This window comes from Monodon monoceros, unplaced genomic scaffold (genome assembly GCF_005190385.1).
Source record: "Monodon monoceros isolate NGI ecotype Baffin Bay Population unplaced genomic scaffold, NGI_Narwhal_1 Super_Scaffold_4, whole genome shotgun sequence".
NCBI classification, from domain to species: Eukaryota; Metazoa; Chordata; class Mammalia; order Artiodactyla; family Monodontidae; genus Monodon; species Monodon monoceros.
This window is the reverse complement of record NW_021703781.1, coordinates 74,041,611-74,056,262: the sequence shown is the minus strand read 5'-3', so window position 1 is coordinate 74,056,262 and position 14,652 is coordinate 74,041,611. Positions and strand designations below refer to the sequence as shown.

Genomic DNA, 14,652 nt, shown 5'->3' with positions numbered 1-14,652 from the left:
ATTTTCCCCTTGGACATGGGGGCCCAAGGGTCCCAGCCGAGCACAAGTCAGTGAGTTCCAGCTGAACGATATTTGGGTTAAAGCAGCCATCACTACATGTGGAGAAGGGCGGCCATGCCAGGTGTGGGGCTAAATGGCCACTGCCAGCCTCACTCTCAACGTGACTGATGCCCCATGGGGGTCACCGCTTTTCTTCAGCATGGAGCCCAGCGTCCAGGGCTTAGTGAGCAGGTGGACGCCATGCTTCCCCACCTGCCACCAGCACTGTGTGTCCTTGGTCATGACCGGATGGGGTGTGACTCCTGGGGAGTCTCTGGTGACTCTAGGAGCTCAAAGGAGCTTCTCCAAGAGAAAAGCCAGCGCACAGCATGTCCCTTGGTCATCCTTTGGTGATAAACAGGGACAGTTCAACATCTGCCCTCGAGGAACCAGGAAGCAGGCTTCGGAGCCCCCCCCCCCCACCCGAAGCCAGGGAAACGGAATCCCTGGGCTCGCTGGATGGTGGCGGCCGGTGGAGTCCGCCCAGGCGCCCCAAGCCCTCCCGCCCCCTCTTCTCACCAGCCGTCTCATTCCAAGCTCTCCAGCAGCAGCAGCGTCCTTCACTCAGAGGCCGGAAAAATGTTCTGGCTGTGGGAGTCCCCTGTGAGGCCGGAGGAGCGGAGGGAACGCCTGTGGAGGACCCTGTTCAGAATCTCCTTGCAGCTCTTGCGGTACTGGTGTCGCAGCAAGGAGTACACGAACGGGTCAGATGCGGCCTTGCTGTAGGCCAAGCACTTGGACAGCACACCCCAGTGGGAGCTGATGGGCACCGCGGAGGACAACTCCACCAGCCTGCGGACAGAGATGGGGAGGGCGTTCGTTACGAGAGCGCAGCTGGGCGCATCCCAGGCTCCAGCCTGAGCCCCTGACCCCAGCTTCCCGGCCACGCTTCACGTTTCTCTGAGGCTTCCTCCTCCTGCGACAATGACAACAGCAATTTACAACCATAACTATGGTGGCCGTTCTCCAGGCGCTTCTTTTAGTCCAGGTACTGGGCTAAGGACGCACTTTACACGTGATTTCGTGGAACCCTGGGAGATTAGACATCTCCATTTTACATGTGAGGAAGTAGACGTCCAAGGAGGTTAAGTACTGGTAGTTTGCCAGTAAACTGTAAAGGCAGGGATTTGAACCCAGGCACCCAAGCTGATCTAAGAATTGCACCAATAGCTAATTGCACCCTGGCCATTTGCTCCGGCTGTGCAGCTGACCTGCTGTGTGACCCTGGGCAAGTTGTTTCCCTTCTTGGGGCCTGGGTGTTTTCTACGAAAAAGGGGGAGTTGAATAAGGTCACGTCTATGATCATTGTAACTAGGACAGACTGATTCTTGGCTTCAGATCCTAGCTCCGCCATCCACGGGAGCTTGCCTGGGAGGAAGGCCTGAGATTAATTTTGCAAATATTCATCAAAGCTCAAAGTATGTCTTGCATCAGGAAAGAATCTGCTGGTGGGAAAAGCTTCTTCCCAGGGTTGGGATTCTGGTGGCCCCTGGCTATAGGAGTAGTCAGGGTACCCTAAAGTGACCCTCATTCTTTGGAAGAAGGTGAGGGAAGAGGCAGCTCCTGTGTCAAAGGGGCACAGTTCTGAGAGTCCTCCAGGTATCCATCGAACAGCTCCATTCAGTGGTGCTAAGGCCAGGCTGTGAGATAGTACAAGCCCTCCTCTGTGTAAACAGAATTCTCCCAAATCAAGCCATTTATTCTTTTCTCCCAAGTGTGTCCAGCACCCCTGGCCATATTTGGATGTTACCCAGCATTAATATAAGGTAGAAAAGGCCACAGAGCTGAGAGAGAACTTAGAGATTATAAATTACCCACCCACTGTCAAATGAGGAAATCGAGGCCCAGACAGGGGAGGGGGTTGCCCAACATCACACAGCAAGTCAGTGGTAGAGGAAAATCCAGCATCTGTGCTCAGACTGGGATCTAGCACCTGTATTCTACCTGGCGGGGGGAGGGCATGGAGGTCAGCAAGATGGAAGGCAGCGGTGGCTCTCAGCTTGGAGGGCTGCCCAGGTGAGACCCCAGGTATGGAGAGGACTGAGCTTGGGCTGTGACTCTGGGCTGCCAACTTCAGTGATTTTCCTGAAGGCTTCTTTGGGCTGAGCTTGTGAGGACGAGCCCAGGAGAGGAAGGAGGAGGAAGCTGGTGGGATGAGATACCCCACTGCAATGACCCCCTTTTCGAATAGATCCTTAATGAATCCATTCTGAGGCCCTTCTATTAGGCGTCCCATTTCCAGCACCACTATCCACCCTTGCCCTCCGACTCCAAGGGGGTAATGCCGACATGGTTTTGCTCCTGTCCTTGGGAGCCCGAATCGGGAAATGGAGCTGTTGGCATTTGAGAAATCTGTACTTTTAAGAAATCTACTTTGGGAAGTGATGAATTTAAGGGAACAAAACCCCCCGAGTTTAGAATTCACACCTAATAATAACAATGAAACAGCTGAATACCAACACATTGTTGCTATGGGATGCCAAATTACTTTTCCAGAATGTCTAGTCTTCTATACATTGCTAAATTCGGTCTGAGCATTTTGGCTCTCCCAGGAGGATTTATTAAGAGTCATATATCATCAAACCATCCAGCAAGATCAAAATGATTATTTGCAGGTTCTGCAGATTTCACAGAGTAAAACTATTTGGGACAATTTAAAATTTCACAATTCAGATAATTAAGAGGTAAAATCTGTTGCATTTGCTTCTCAGAGATTTTATGTAAAATCTGAACTTGCCTGGCTCAGTAATAATAATTCCCAGTTAAGTATCTCCTTTGGGCCAGATACGTGATGTGCACAATCTCTAACCTTACAATTATTCTCTGCAGAATGGGCATGGTTAGTCCCATTTTACAGACGAAGAAATCAAGGCTCAGAGAGATTGAGCAGCAAGCCGGCATCTCCTCCACGGGGAAACCCAGTTCCATCGAACTGCAGCCCATGCCTTGTCTAGGTGCCATGATGGGATTCAAATCTCCACATTGCAGATGGGATGGGATGCATTCTGGGGTCCCTTCCAGCCCCAAGAATCCCCTTTCCATGAAGTGGTTATGGGCTACCCAGCACTTCTGTCACTTGCCCCGTCCACAGTGTACACGGCTTCTGCTTTGAAAAGCCCGCATCTGGCCTCCATCAAGGCCTCCAGGCAAAGAGATGCTTTGGATCAGTCTGGGCCCGGGCACTGCTCCCGTGTGGCCCCCGGGCCAGGCTGAAGCTAGCATGCTCCCTTCCGCGACCGGATGTGGCTGGCTGACCCGCTTTTTTACTTTCCTGGGCACGTGGACCCCTCTGCCATGTGCCTGCTGTGGCCGGCTTTGCTCTGTTCCAGCTCTGACAGTTCCAAGTCCCCACTTGTTTAAGGGGACTGGGCAGGGGCAGGGACTTCCGTATTCCTACAACTGCTTCTTTCTAATGCTAGATCTGGGCAGGGAATGATCACGTGGGCCCCTCCAGATGACCTTTTAGAAGGGAACACTGCAGCCCAACTTCTCATGCCAGATCCAGCTCTGCTCACCTCCTCCAAACACCCTCCCCTCCAAGAAAGGGCCATTATTATTCTGATCAGCACAGTTTCCACGGGAGCAGGGCCACCGTGTGCTGCTAGATGCCTGCCACGCCCTGCCTCTTCTCTCTCTCCAAGAATCATGGTGGGTTATTGAACTCCCCTCTCCTGCCCCTGCCCCCAGCTCTGCCCCAAGACCCCTGCGTTTAGGGGTTATTGGGCTGAGGTGTTAATAAAATGAGACTTTGTTTCCTTTCGCTATAGCTCCCTGCTGTAGGTTGAACTATGTCTCCCCAAATTCATGTGTTGAGGTCCTAACCCCCAGCACCTCAGAATGTGATCTTATTTGGAAAATAGGGTAGTTGCAGATGTAATTAGTTAAGGTGAGGTCCTAATGGAGAACGGTGGGCCCCTAACCCAATGTGACCGTGCCCTTATAAAAGGGGGGAGTTTGGACACAGATGCACGCCAAGAGAATGCCACAAAAGGATGACGGCAGAGATGGGGTGATGCTTCTAGAAGCCAAGGAACACTAAAGATTGCACGTTCACCATCAGAAACTCGGGGGAGGCCTGGAAGAGACTCTCCCTCACAGGCTCAGAAGGAACCACCCTGCCAACACCTTGATCTAGGACTTCCAGCCTCCAGAACTGAGGCCATACATTTCTATTGTTTAAGCCACTTAGTGGAAGCTAGTTATGGCGGCAGTGCTGGGAAATAGATCCACATCCGCTAAGGAACCCCGTGGGGATGCAGGGGGTTGTTAGGCAGGATCTGGTTGTTCGTGGGTCCCTGGTCATAACACCAACATGGCACCAAGCCCCATGGAGTTCCTGGAGCCCGTGAGTACTAAGGGTAGACCCTGCCCCCTCCCTGCCCTCCGGGAAGCAGAGTTCCCACCCCCCCCCGTTCCCCCCCCCCCCCCCCCCCCCCCCCCTGCAACCAGCACTCCCTGCCCCCTGCCCTCACCTTCCATTCAGCACCAAGGTGACTTTCCATGCACCGCCTGAGGTATGTGCTGGAAAAACCTCAGCCATCAGGCTCCGTTCAGGGGGAAACATTTATGCTTCCGTGCTCACAATGCACACATGCCTGCCCCAGACAGCCTGACACAGCTCCCCCGAGGATCCCCTGGGCTGAGAGGTCAGGCGGAGGGTTGATAGGGGGAGGACAAGGGCAGGGGAAGCCAGGGCAGGAGTCTGCTTTCTCAAGCATCTCAGGTGACTCTGACGCAAGTGGTTCAGAGATGCGCTGTGAGCACCTGGGGACGTCTGGTCAGAGCCTGGCCGGGGTGGGAGGTGTGAAATGCTGCGGGGTGTGGCCTGGGACCACATCGGAAGCAGAGCACAGACATGGGTATTTTTCTGACTCAGAGTGACAGAGAACAGATACCCATCCTCTCCCGCCACCCCAAGTCCTATGTGTCTGCCCCACCTCTGCACCCCGTAGCTCTGTATTTGTTCAGGGGGACTCCTCCAAGGAGCCATGTCCTTTCTCTTAGCACAGGGCCCTCTGATCTGGGTCACGGGAAGTCTCTGTGCTGGCTGTCACAGCAGAGGGCTGACAGGCCAGGAAGCCGGCTCCCTGGCCCCTCAGCCACAGGGACCTCTCACCCGCCCCTGCCGGCCTGACCCTCCTGGTCCCGGGAGGAAGACGGGGTACTCTTGCCAGAACTCTCAGGCATTCTCGGACCCCCCAGAGAAACCAATGTCTCAATTCTGCTCAACAATGGACTCTCCAAAGAAACTAAATTCTGGGGATGAGAACAAGACCCGTAATACCAGTAGCCCCAGACCCAGCTCCTCCTCTGTGTCCCCAGAGGCTCAGGGCTTTGGCAGCCGCTTGACAAACATTGTCTCAAGCACCTCCCACCCAACCCCACGGTGTTGCTTGTGCTTCACACTACAGAGGAGGAACCCAGGCAAAGTGACGGGCCAAGGCCACATGGCCTGGACGTAGAAGAGCCAGGATTTGAACCCTGGACTGTGGGCACCAGAGACCACAGGCCCTCCTGGTGCCAGGCTGCCCCTCCCAGCTCCTTGACTCGGTTCCAAGGGGCAGTCAAGGCCTTTACTGTCAACCCTTGAATTTAAAGAGGTAAATCCACACCCCTTCTTTACACCTCCTGTGCGTCCATCATCTCTCCCCGCTGCCACACACACACACACACACACACGCACACGCACACACACACACATGCTGTACACCAAATGCAACGTGGGCCACAGAATAGCTTTTGGGAAGCAAGCCCAGTGTCTTCCCAAGAAGACTTCTGGAGAATCCGGTCTGCATATTTGAAGAGCTGTAAGTAATAAGCTGGAGTTTTAAATGTTCATGAGACATTAGCAGGGAAAAGGCATTTTATTAAGAGAATATTAACACCAGACAGCCACCTGCATATTAAACCCCACTGACATAATTCTGTGACTCGGAAAAGCCACAATAATGGTGATGTCTGATCCAAAAATGCCTCAAAGCCCCACTCCGATGATCTGGGACAACCGTAATTATTTGTAAGCCTGAACCGCTGCAGAGATAATAGCCTCACACATGCTTCTAGACGTGCAGGTTTTAATTCAGAAAAACGTAATTAGAGCTTTTGGAGGCGAATGTCTTGCAAATCCTCAGACCAAGCTCAGACACTCTGGAAAGAGCCCGATGTGACCCACTAGGGCTTTGAGGACCTGGGAACCGGTGTGAGTGTGTGAATAGAAGGTAGTGACTCCTATTAAGAGTGAGGGTGGAGGTTGCCAAAGTGTCCCTCTGTCATGTGACAGGCCACAAAGTGCAGGTTAAAGGGGCTCTTTGGCGGGTTGGTGCAGTTGGGGGAACTGTCTTTCTGAGAGGTGTTGGCTTCATGGTCAGCGTTAGTCCACCGAGTCTGACGATGGCTCCAGTTGCCAGCATTGATGGCCTCTGAGCCCCACTCCGGGTCCACACAAGTTGCTGTCAGCCAGGTGGGAGGTCAGAGGTGACTCCACGCGAACCCACCGCTGCTTCTGGTGAAAGAACTCACTCACCTACCTGCCTTTACCCCCAGGAGGCTGGGTACTATGTCTGGGTTCATGCCAAGATGCCTGGGCATAGGAAGTTGGATCAAAAGCCTGCAGATAAGCATTTCTACATTTTCAGTGCCCGGTCCCCAGGCTTTGGAGATGTAACATGCCCACAGGGCTAAATTATTGCCAACAGACCTGGCACTGACCTTTAACCCTTGGTTCTGCCAGTTGCTACTCCTGTGGCCTTGGGCCACTCATCTCACCTCGCTGACCCTCAGTAAGATGAGGACTCTAGCACTCACCTTGCAGGACAGCTGTACTAGGTGCAATCAGGTATGTACTGGTACCTCCTGGGTACATTACAAGTGTCGAATGAGTGATAGGTATGGTTATAAACACTCCACGTTCTCCAGTAAGGGAAGCCTGAGAATCTACTGGAAGACTTGAATGGTTCTTGACCCAAGAATGCTGCTTCCCAGTCTGAGAAAGTTATCAGGCAGATGTGAATAGACGGGGAATAAAGAGAAGGGACCTCCTCCCTGCCAGCCGGACCTTCCTGATCAACTTAGAGGGACGGCAGGTGTCACAGCACAAGCCCCTTCTCTCTCTCGACGTTCTGATTCTGCCAGCTCCCAGCATTCCCCACGGTTGGCCTGACGTGAACCCACATGCTTGTGCACGTCTCCACCTATAAGGCTCCAATGGGGGGAGTAGCAAGGCGGGCTGCTTGGATAGAGGTTGTCCCTGGGGAGCCTCGGGAAATAGCAGTTTCTGCACTGACAGCTCAGTGAGGCATTTCAGTGACACCTGAACACCTTGACCTTATCATCTCAGAAGCTGCAGCTTCCTGGTTCTGAGGGGGTCATGGCACAAAGTGCCCTCCTATATCCTCTGGGAGGGAACCCCCACGCCCTCAGAGAAGCAGAACAGTGCAGGGCAAGGGGCCCCACGCGTGGGCTTTGGCTCCAGGCGGACCCGGGCTGGAACCCTGGCTGAGTCACTCACTGGATTGGCTTCAGAATCCCTATGGACACTGCGCAGGCTTGCCCCAGGCAGTGGACCCCAGGTGGCCTGCAATCAGCTCCCCTCCTGGGATGAGACACTGCTAAGGAAACTTCTACTTCCATAACCCACAGCTCTAGGTTCTCCATAAGGAATCAATTCCTGCAAGACGTTAAATTCTCAACTACGTTTCCAGAGCAGAGTCTGATTTCAGCTTCTTCTGAGACTGGGGTGATTTTGTCCGCACTCGGAAACCAGCTTGAGAACAGCAGGAGGATCAACTGCTGGCCAGAGTGTGCACAGTCCCGACCCCAGTGCTGGCGACAGCAGGATATACCAGGGTGAACGCCTTGCATGGGTTGTTTTATGGGTTCCTTACTAGATGCTGATTTCCCCCCACAATCACTGCGTGCTTCTCAGCACGGACTCAGCGTACGATGGGCGAGTTTGGGTCAGGCTCCTTGGAGGTGGGTGTCAGAGCAAATCCTGCCTCACCGCCACCCCAGCCCACCCTGTTTGGCGGTTTTGCTGCCCTGGTGGTGGAAGTGTAGCTCTGGTGTGATCCTGGCCGTGCCCAGCACACACCTGGAGCCCAGGGGGCTCCCCTGCATGCAAAGAGCAAGTTCACAGGTGTCCATCTCCCTGGGGTGTGCCTGGGGGCCCAGCTGCCACAGAGACTAGGCACCTCCTCAGAATCTCTTCTCCCCGCGGTCACGGCAGGGGGGGTATGGGGGTGTGGACAGAGGGAGGTGGTCCCAGAGGGGTGTGATTTCAAGAGGATTAAGCACAAGGACCTTCTGCCGTAACACTGTCACCCAGCGTTGGGACCTGATGTCCCCTCATTCAGACCCTCCGAGGACTCCTGCCTCAGTGCACCTGACCCCACAGAGGAAGACACTGATTTGGCCACTGCTTAGAAACTCCAACATGGAGCAGGGCGCTGGACAGGGGAGGAGGGAGGGGGGGACTTCTGAGCACTCTTGCAGCGCGGCCGGAAGGGCGATCCTGGGAACCAATGGGTTCCTGGTCAGAAAAGGATGATACGGGCAGCTAGAGGCCAAGGGAAAAAAGGAGCTGGGAGCAAGGGCATCGGCACACCTAGACCCCAGATTCCCTGACTACAGGCCAGCCCTGCCCAACAGAAAGAGAAGGTGAGCCACAGGTGGGAAAAGAAACCATGAAATTAATTTTAATTACAAATCTTATTTAACCCAATATATCCAAGAGTTCACCATTTCACTATGGAATCAATATAAAGAGTTTTAATTTTATATATATATATACACAGTCTTGCTAAGCCTTGGAAACCCAGTGTGCATGTTATACCTACAGCACACCTCAGTTTGGACAAGCCTTGTTCAAGTGCTTCAAAGGGACCTGTGGCTGGTGGCTCCCGTGCAGGGCTCTAGACCTGGCTCATGCTGTCCCTTCTGCTGGGATTGTCCCCCTGCAGAGCCAAGCCCACTTCACTCGCTCCTGCCTCAGAAGCCTGGGACGCGTCCCTATCAGATGCTATGACCTGGTATTCGGTGTCCTGGCTGGACGTGGCGGGCCTAGACCAGGGGCTCTCACCCGGGGGTGATTCTGGTCCCCAGGTTGCCTAGATTTTCTAGTTGTCAAAACTGGGGAGCAGGAGGGAAGAGGTGCTGCTGGCGGGTAGTGGGTAGACGACAGAGATGCTGCTAACATCCTACGACGTGCAGGACGGTCTCCCATGGAGAAATGTCAGGAGCGCTGAGGTCTAGCGGGCAGTTCTAGAAGGAAGAATTGATGGCTCTGCTCGGCCTGGGGCAGACCCATGAAGAGACCTGCAGACAGTCCTATGTCCTATGTTTAAAGTGAAATGCAGGCCCCCTGGCTTTCCCCCGGAGAGAGTGGCATGCACAGAAAAGACAGTGACAGACACTCCGGGGTTGTAGTGTCTGGGGAATGGGGGCTGCTCTGGGGAACCCCAGCTCACTGTCTGCAAATTGGCAGGGCCTCTGTTAGTAGAGGACAGACATTCTCCTGGGCTGCAGAAAGCAGGATGGGGGGCATAGGTGGAGCTATGGGGGACCAGGCTTCAGCTCAGTATGAGTAGAGACAGAGAAAGACAGGGGGACCTAGGACATTGAGCCCCTCCTCTCCAGAGCGCGACTCTGGGGGACGCTGAGGCAGGGCGTCCCTTCCATGTCCCTGCCAACTGAGGATGCCGGGGGATGCAGGGGGATGGGCCGTGCGCTCTCTCTTTCATACAGAGGCACGCGCGTGCACACAAAACCCTGCACAGATCCTGCTTCTCAGGCTACACATCCACCTCCTAAAAGAACAACAAAGTCCTTTTTATTGTCACCTTCCCAAACAGCTAAGCCATTCTGGATACTAATTTGTGTGGGTATTTTCCCCTCCAGTGAACAAAACTGAGTGGGTGATATATATATATATATATATTTTTTTTTTGCTGGCTTCAACGTGTGAGGAAAATTCTGTAGCTGAAGCAGGTTGGCTTCTGGAACGTACAGCCCTAAGGCCAGCGCACTGCAACCTTGGCCGGCATGGGGGGTTGGGATTGGGAGAGAACGTGACAAGCTCACACTGCCTGAACTAACAGGGGCAGAGCCCTGGAGCCGTGGGACAGGTGGGCCCACCTGGCTGGGCATGCAGCATGCTCCCTGGTCCCTGTACAGGTGGCACGTGGCACTGGCTCTGCAGGGTGTCCGGGCTGAGGATACCGAGCTGGGCTTTCCTGCACTCAGTGGGCAGTAAGAACCCAGTCCCTGCAGGGTGCTATCCCCTGTCTTTTCTCTCCTGTCCTCTCCTTTCGGGTCTCCTGCGGTTGCGGGCTGACGGTTAGAACGATGTGATTTGGAGATCAAGTGGGAGAGGGTCTCACTGCCTTTCGGTCCGGAGTCTAATCCAAAAGAATTTGAGGCTGAAGAGAAAAAGTGTGTGCCCTTCTCACTAAACCTGTCAAGTTCGCTCTCATCCCCTGATCCAGCCTCTGGAAGACATGTGGCCAAGCAAGGCTGGCCACGGCTAAAGGCCACGCAGGCCCTGCTTCGCTCTCCAGAGCCCCGTGCCCGCCCCACTTGCCCCAAGCCCGTGTCCCGCTCGCCAAGCTCACCTGGTGATCACGTAGGGTGCGAAGCACACGAGGAAGGTGCCTATGAAGGTGCTGATTTTCTTGGTGGCACGTTGCCGCCGCCTCTTCTGCTCCTCTAGACAGCGTTCCCGCACGCTGCGTGTGAGAGAGAAAAAAGTGCAGTCATGGTCAGGTGAGTCATGGGGGGGGCCTGCCAGGTCACAGCGAGTTACTATTTGTACACGCAGGCAGTGGCCGCGAGTGTAGGAACTTGACCATGGAGCCAGAAAGACCTGAGCTCAAGTCTGAGCTGTAGGCACGTGACCTTGGGCACCTGTGTGGCATCACTAAGCCTCAGGGTCATCGTCTGTAAAGTGTGGACACTAATGTAATGAGACGTCGCAAAGGGCTGCGTTGAGAATTAAATGCTTGAAGCACCTGAAGCGATTAGCACGGTACCCAAGCAAGTGCGAATATAGACTCATTATTAGTACTCATATCCTTCACTTATCACGTGCTATGGGCCAGCCCGAGTCCACACTCCCTAAGTAATATCTAATTCTTATCTTTACCACAGTTGAACCTGCCAGGTGGATTTTACCTGCCCTGTTTTACAATGAAGACCATGAGTACAGTGAGGCCAAATGATTTGCTCAGCTGGTAAGTGGAGGCGGGACTTGAACCCGTGTCCATGTGACTGAAAGCTGGTCCTCTCCAGCTGGGATGGCCTGGACTCTGTGTGCAGTGTGGCCCAGGGCTTCCTTTCCTCCACACCTTCAGCCCTGTTTCTTCCATCCCAAAGCCTCAGCCCTGCCCGGAGCTACAGGTAACGCATTATGAGGTGATTGAAGGAGAAGTCACTTGATTTGTTCAGAGACGAGGCTCGGTGAAGCCACGGGACGGCCAGGTCCCTGGAGAATCGGGGCCACAGCTCCGCGGATGGCCACCTACGCCTCTAACCACACCCTGCTCCTGACTCCACTCTGCTCCCGGCCTTTCGAGACCTGACATCTCACGCCACCTGGGAGCAGCGGTTCTTGCAACCCTTTTCCTGCAGCCATGGGGAAATGCACAAGCAACAGCCAGTCTGTCCATTTCCACGGCCAAGGCGCACGCACGTAAAGGTGAGCCCGGCCGTAAGGATTCACATGCTCCAGACCATGGGGCCCAACGTGGGCATGTGTTTCTACTGTTTACTTTTCAAATAAATCATATGATTCCAAAACTGGACGGGGAGGAGGACCGTGGACAGGGTTGCCCAGGAGTGACGATAACTTGGCAGAGACAGGCTTGGGCTGCAGTGACCTGGCACCGCAATTAGGTCAGTCTGTTCAACAGAAGCCAGGTCCATGAGCAGCACGAACGCCAGGGCAGCCTCCCCTTCCTTCCACAACAACTGTCGTTTTAATACTTAATCGAGACTCTTCTTTATCCGATTCCTGATCACAGAGGGACAATGCTATGTTAGTTTGGACTGAAGCCCCCTGAAATTCTTGCAGGATGTTTTCTTCCCTTGACTTGTGTCTTTCCAGGAACTTAGAGAGTTGGGAACTGGAGTCTGGCCCAGTAAAGACAGATTTCATACTGGCTGAAATTGTCTTACTCATGACTAACATTATGAATTAATTTCTAATAGCTAATATTAATAACTCACATTAATTGAGTCTTTAATATGGGCCATCTTAGATACTGTGATGGGGGTTCATATGCATTTGTTGCTTGATACTCACATCTCTATAAGCAAAGGACTGATACAATTGTAATCTTCATGTTTTCAGGTAAGGAGGGAGATTGAGGCACAGAGGGGTTAAGCAACTGGCTCAGGATCACACAGTGATCTGGTGAGGGGTGGCAGTAGGGTGACCAACTTGTCCCGGATAACCAGCACTGTCCCAGTTTTAGCACTACAAGTCCTGCAGACTGGATGGTTTACACAGGACCGTCCTGGTTTTAGAAACAGAAGGGCCTGCGTCTGAGGATCCCCCCTCCATCTCGGGCAACCCAGGATGGCTGGTCTCCCTAAGTGATGGCAGTAGCTGAACCCAGGCCATCTGACTCTGGAGCCTTGAGTGTCATCTGTCAATTCACTGGGGTCATCACACATCCCTGGGGAGGCACTGGGGCATCACCTCATTCAGAAAATCTGAAAAATACAAGCCGAGGGGCGGGGACAGAGGGGCGACTTTGCCTAAAGCCACACAGCAAGAATCAGTCTTAAGTCTCCTCCCTTTCCATTTACATCGGGTGTCTGCAGTGTCCTCTCCCAAAGTCCTGTGGCGCTTGTGACATACGCACAACACAGGTGGCGTGGAGAGAAGGCTCAGGTCCCCACCCTGGAGGTCTGTGTTCAGCGAGGTGCCCAACTCATCTTGGTTTGCCTGAGACGGTTTTGGTTTTCAAACTCAAAGTCCCACATCCTGGGAGCCCTTGCGGTCCCAGGCAAATCAGGACACTGGTCAACCTAGCAGCGTGTCTGGCACATTCTCCATGACACAGGACTGCTTGTTTAATATTAAAATACTTCCCCCAAAACTCTCAGTGCAATCCATGTAGGAATTGCTGGAGATTTGGGGCATGAGCTGGGTGTCCTGAGGCACCACGGTACACTCACCCCACGAGAGGAGTACAGCATTCCGGGCATCTCCTCGAAAATGAGCACCAAAGTCATCGTAAATGAATCAAGGGGACACGAGGGAAACTGGTGGTGCACTGGGGCCGGGCCCTCCTCCAGTCTGTGGCCCTGACCATGTTATCCATTTCCCAGACATTTAGAATAACCCTGAGGACTGAACAAGTGCTGGCTATGTGTCCTAGTCCCAGCTGTGCCCTCATAGCTGTGTGGCCTCAAGAAAGTCACTCAACCTCTCTGAATTTGGTTCCTCACTTATCTGTGGAAGATTTCATAGTTATGACTACAACTAGAGCTACCATTTATCAGGGATTGAAGTGACTCACCAGCTACCAAGTTCTTAAGGAGTGAGGACCTTCCTCTGCCCTCCCCGGCCCCTGCCCTCAAGGAGGGACTTGGGTTCCTGCTGAGGGTCTGAGGACTCAGCTGTCTCCCCAGGAGAAGCAGCCCTCCACCCTGCCACACCAGACAATCCTGCCCCAAAGCCCTGAGGAATATTTAAAGACAGATGTTGGTTAAAGCTTTGAAGGTCTTCAGAAGGATAAACAGAAACATTTCAGTGACTCCACAGGAATAAAACGGCCACTTTAGAGGCTAGAATAATCAATGTCACTCTTCTATGCTGTAAAATCCTACAGGAAATTAATTTTATTTGTTCCTGCAAAGCTTTGTACAGGAGAGAAGGATTAAATAGCAAGCACTCTGCACACACATTCCTTCTTTGGGTTCCCACAGTACAAAGCTAAACACCTTACACCCAGAAAACCCCTAATGAGTGTATGTCTTTGAATTAATGAACAACCCTTAAAAACATCTTAGGAAAATTAAGACTCAATCATTTTTAAGTGACCTTCTCAAAAGAGATGATAGTAGAAATCTGCTCTAGAATAGATTTTTAAAAGTGAGACTTAAAAATCTTGAGCTTTTCAGACAAAGCAAGACTCGTCAGTGGCTGTCAGGCCATGCACACTTCCATGAGCCCTGTCTGGTTGACAGGGAAGTGGTAAGCATGCGAGCAGTGCCAGAGCCAGACCTCTGGGTTCAAATCCAGGCCTCCCCACGTACTTGTCGTGTGGCCTTAGGCAAGTTACCCAGCCTCTCTGAGCATCAGCTTCCCCACCTCTAAAATGAGGATCGTACGGGTACCTATCTGGTAGGGTTCTGTTGAGATTAACTGAGTTAACACCCAGAAAGTACCTAGGACAGTGCTGACTCAGAGTAAGCACTTAAGTGCAGATGTAATTATTATTCATTCAGCATATATTTATAAAACAACGACTATGTTCCAGCACTACCTTGAACCCCCAAACCACTGGGATCCCTCCCACGGCAAAAATTCTCTTGCTGCATTTACAAGGGTAGCTGGGAGGGGGAGAGAGAGAGAGAGAGAGAGAGAGAGAGAGAGAGAGAGAGAGAGAG

The 14,652-nt window shown here is 53.0% G+C and overlaps 1 protein-coding gene across 1 annotated transcript in view; it reads right to left on the bottom strand.

The window, feature by feature from the left end:
- Window positions 1-599: 599 nt before the first annotated feature.
- Window positions 600-14,652, bottom strand: part of GPR26 (G protein-coupled receptor 26) — a 19,971-nt gene continuing 5,918 nt past the window's right edge. The window contains exons 2-3 of the mRNA XM_029244654.1: window positions 10,647-10,760; window positions 600-831 (exon numbers count right to left, since the gene is read on the bottom strand). Of these exons, the coding sequence (XP_029100487.1) occupies window positions 600-831; window positions 10,647-10,760 (346 nt within the window). The remainder of the gene's footprint in view (window positions 832-10,646; window positions 10,761-14,652) is intronic.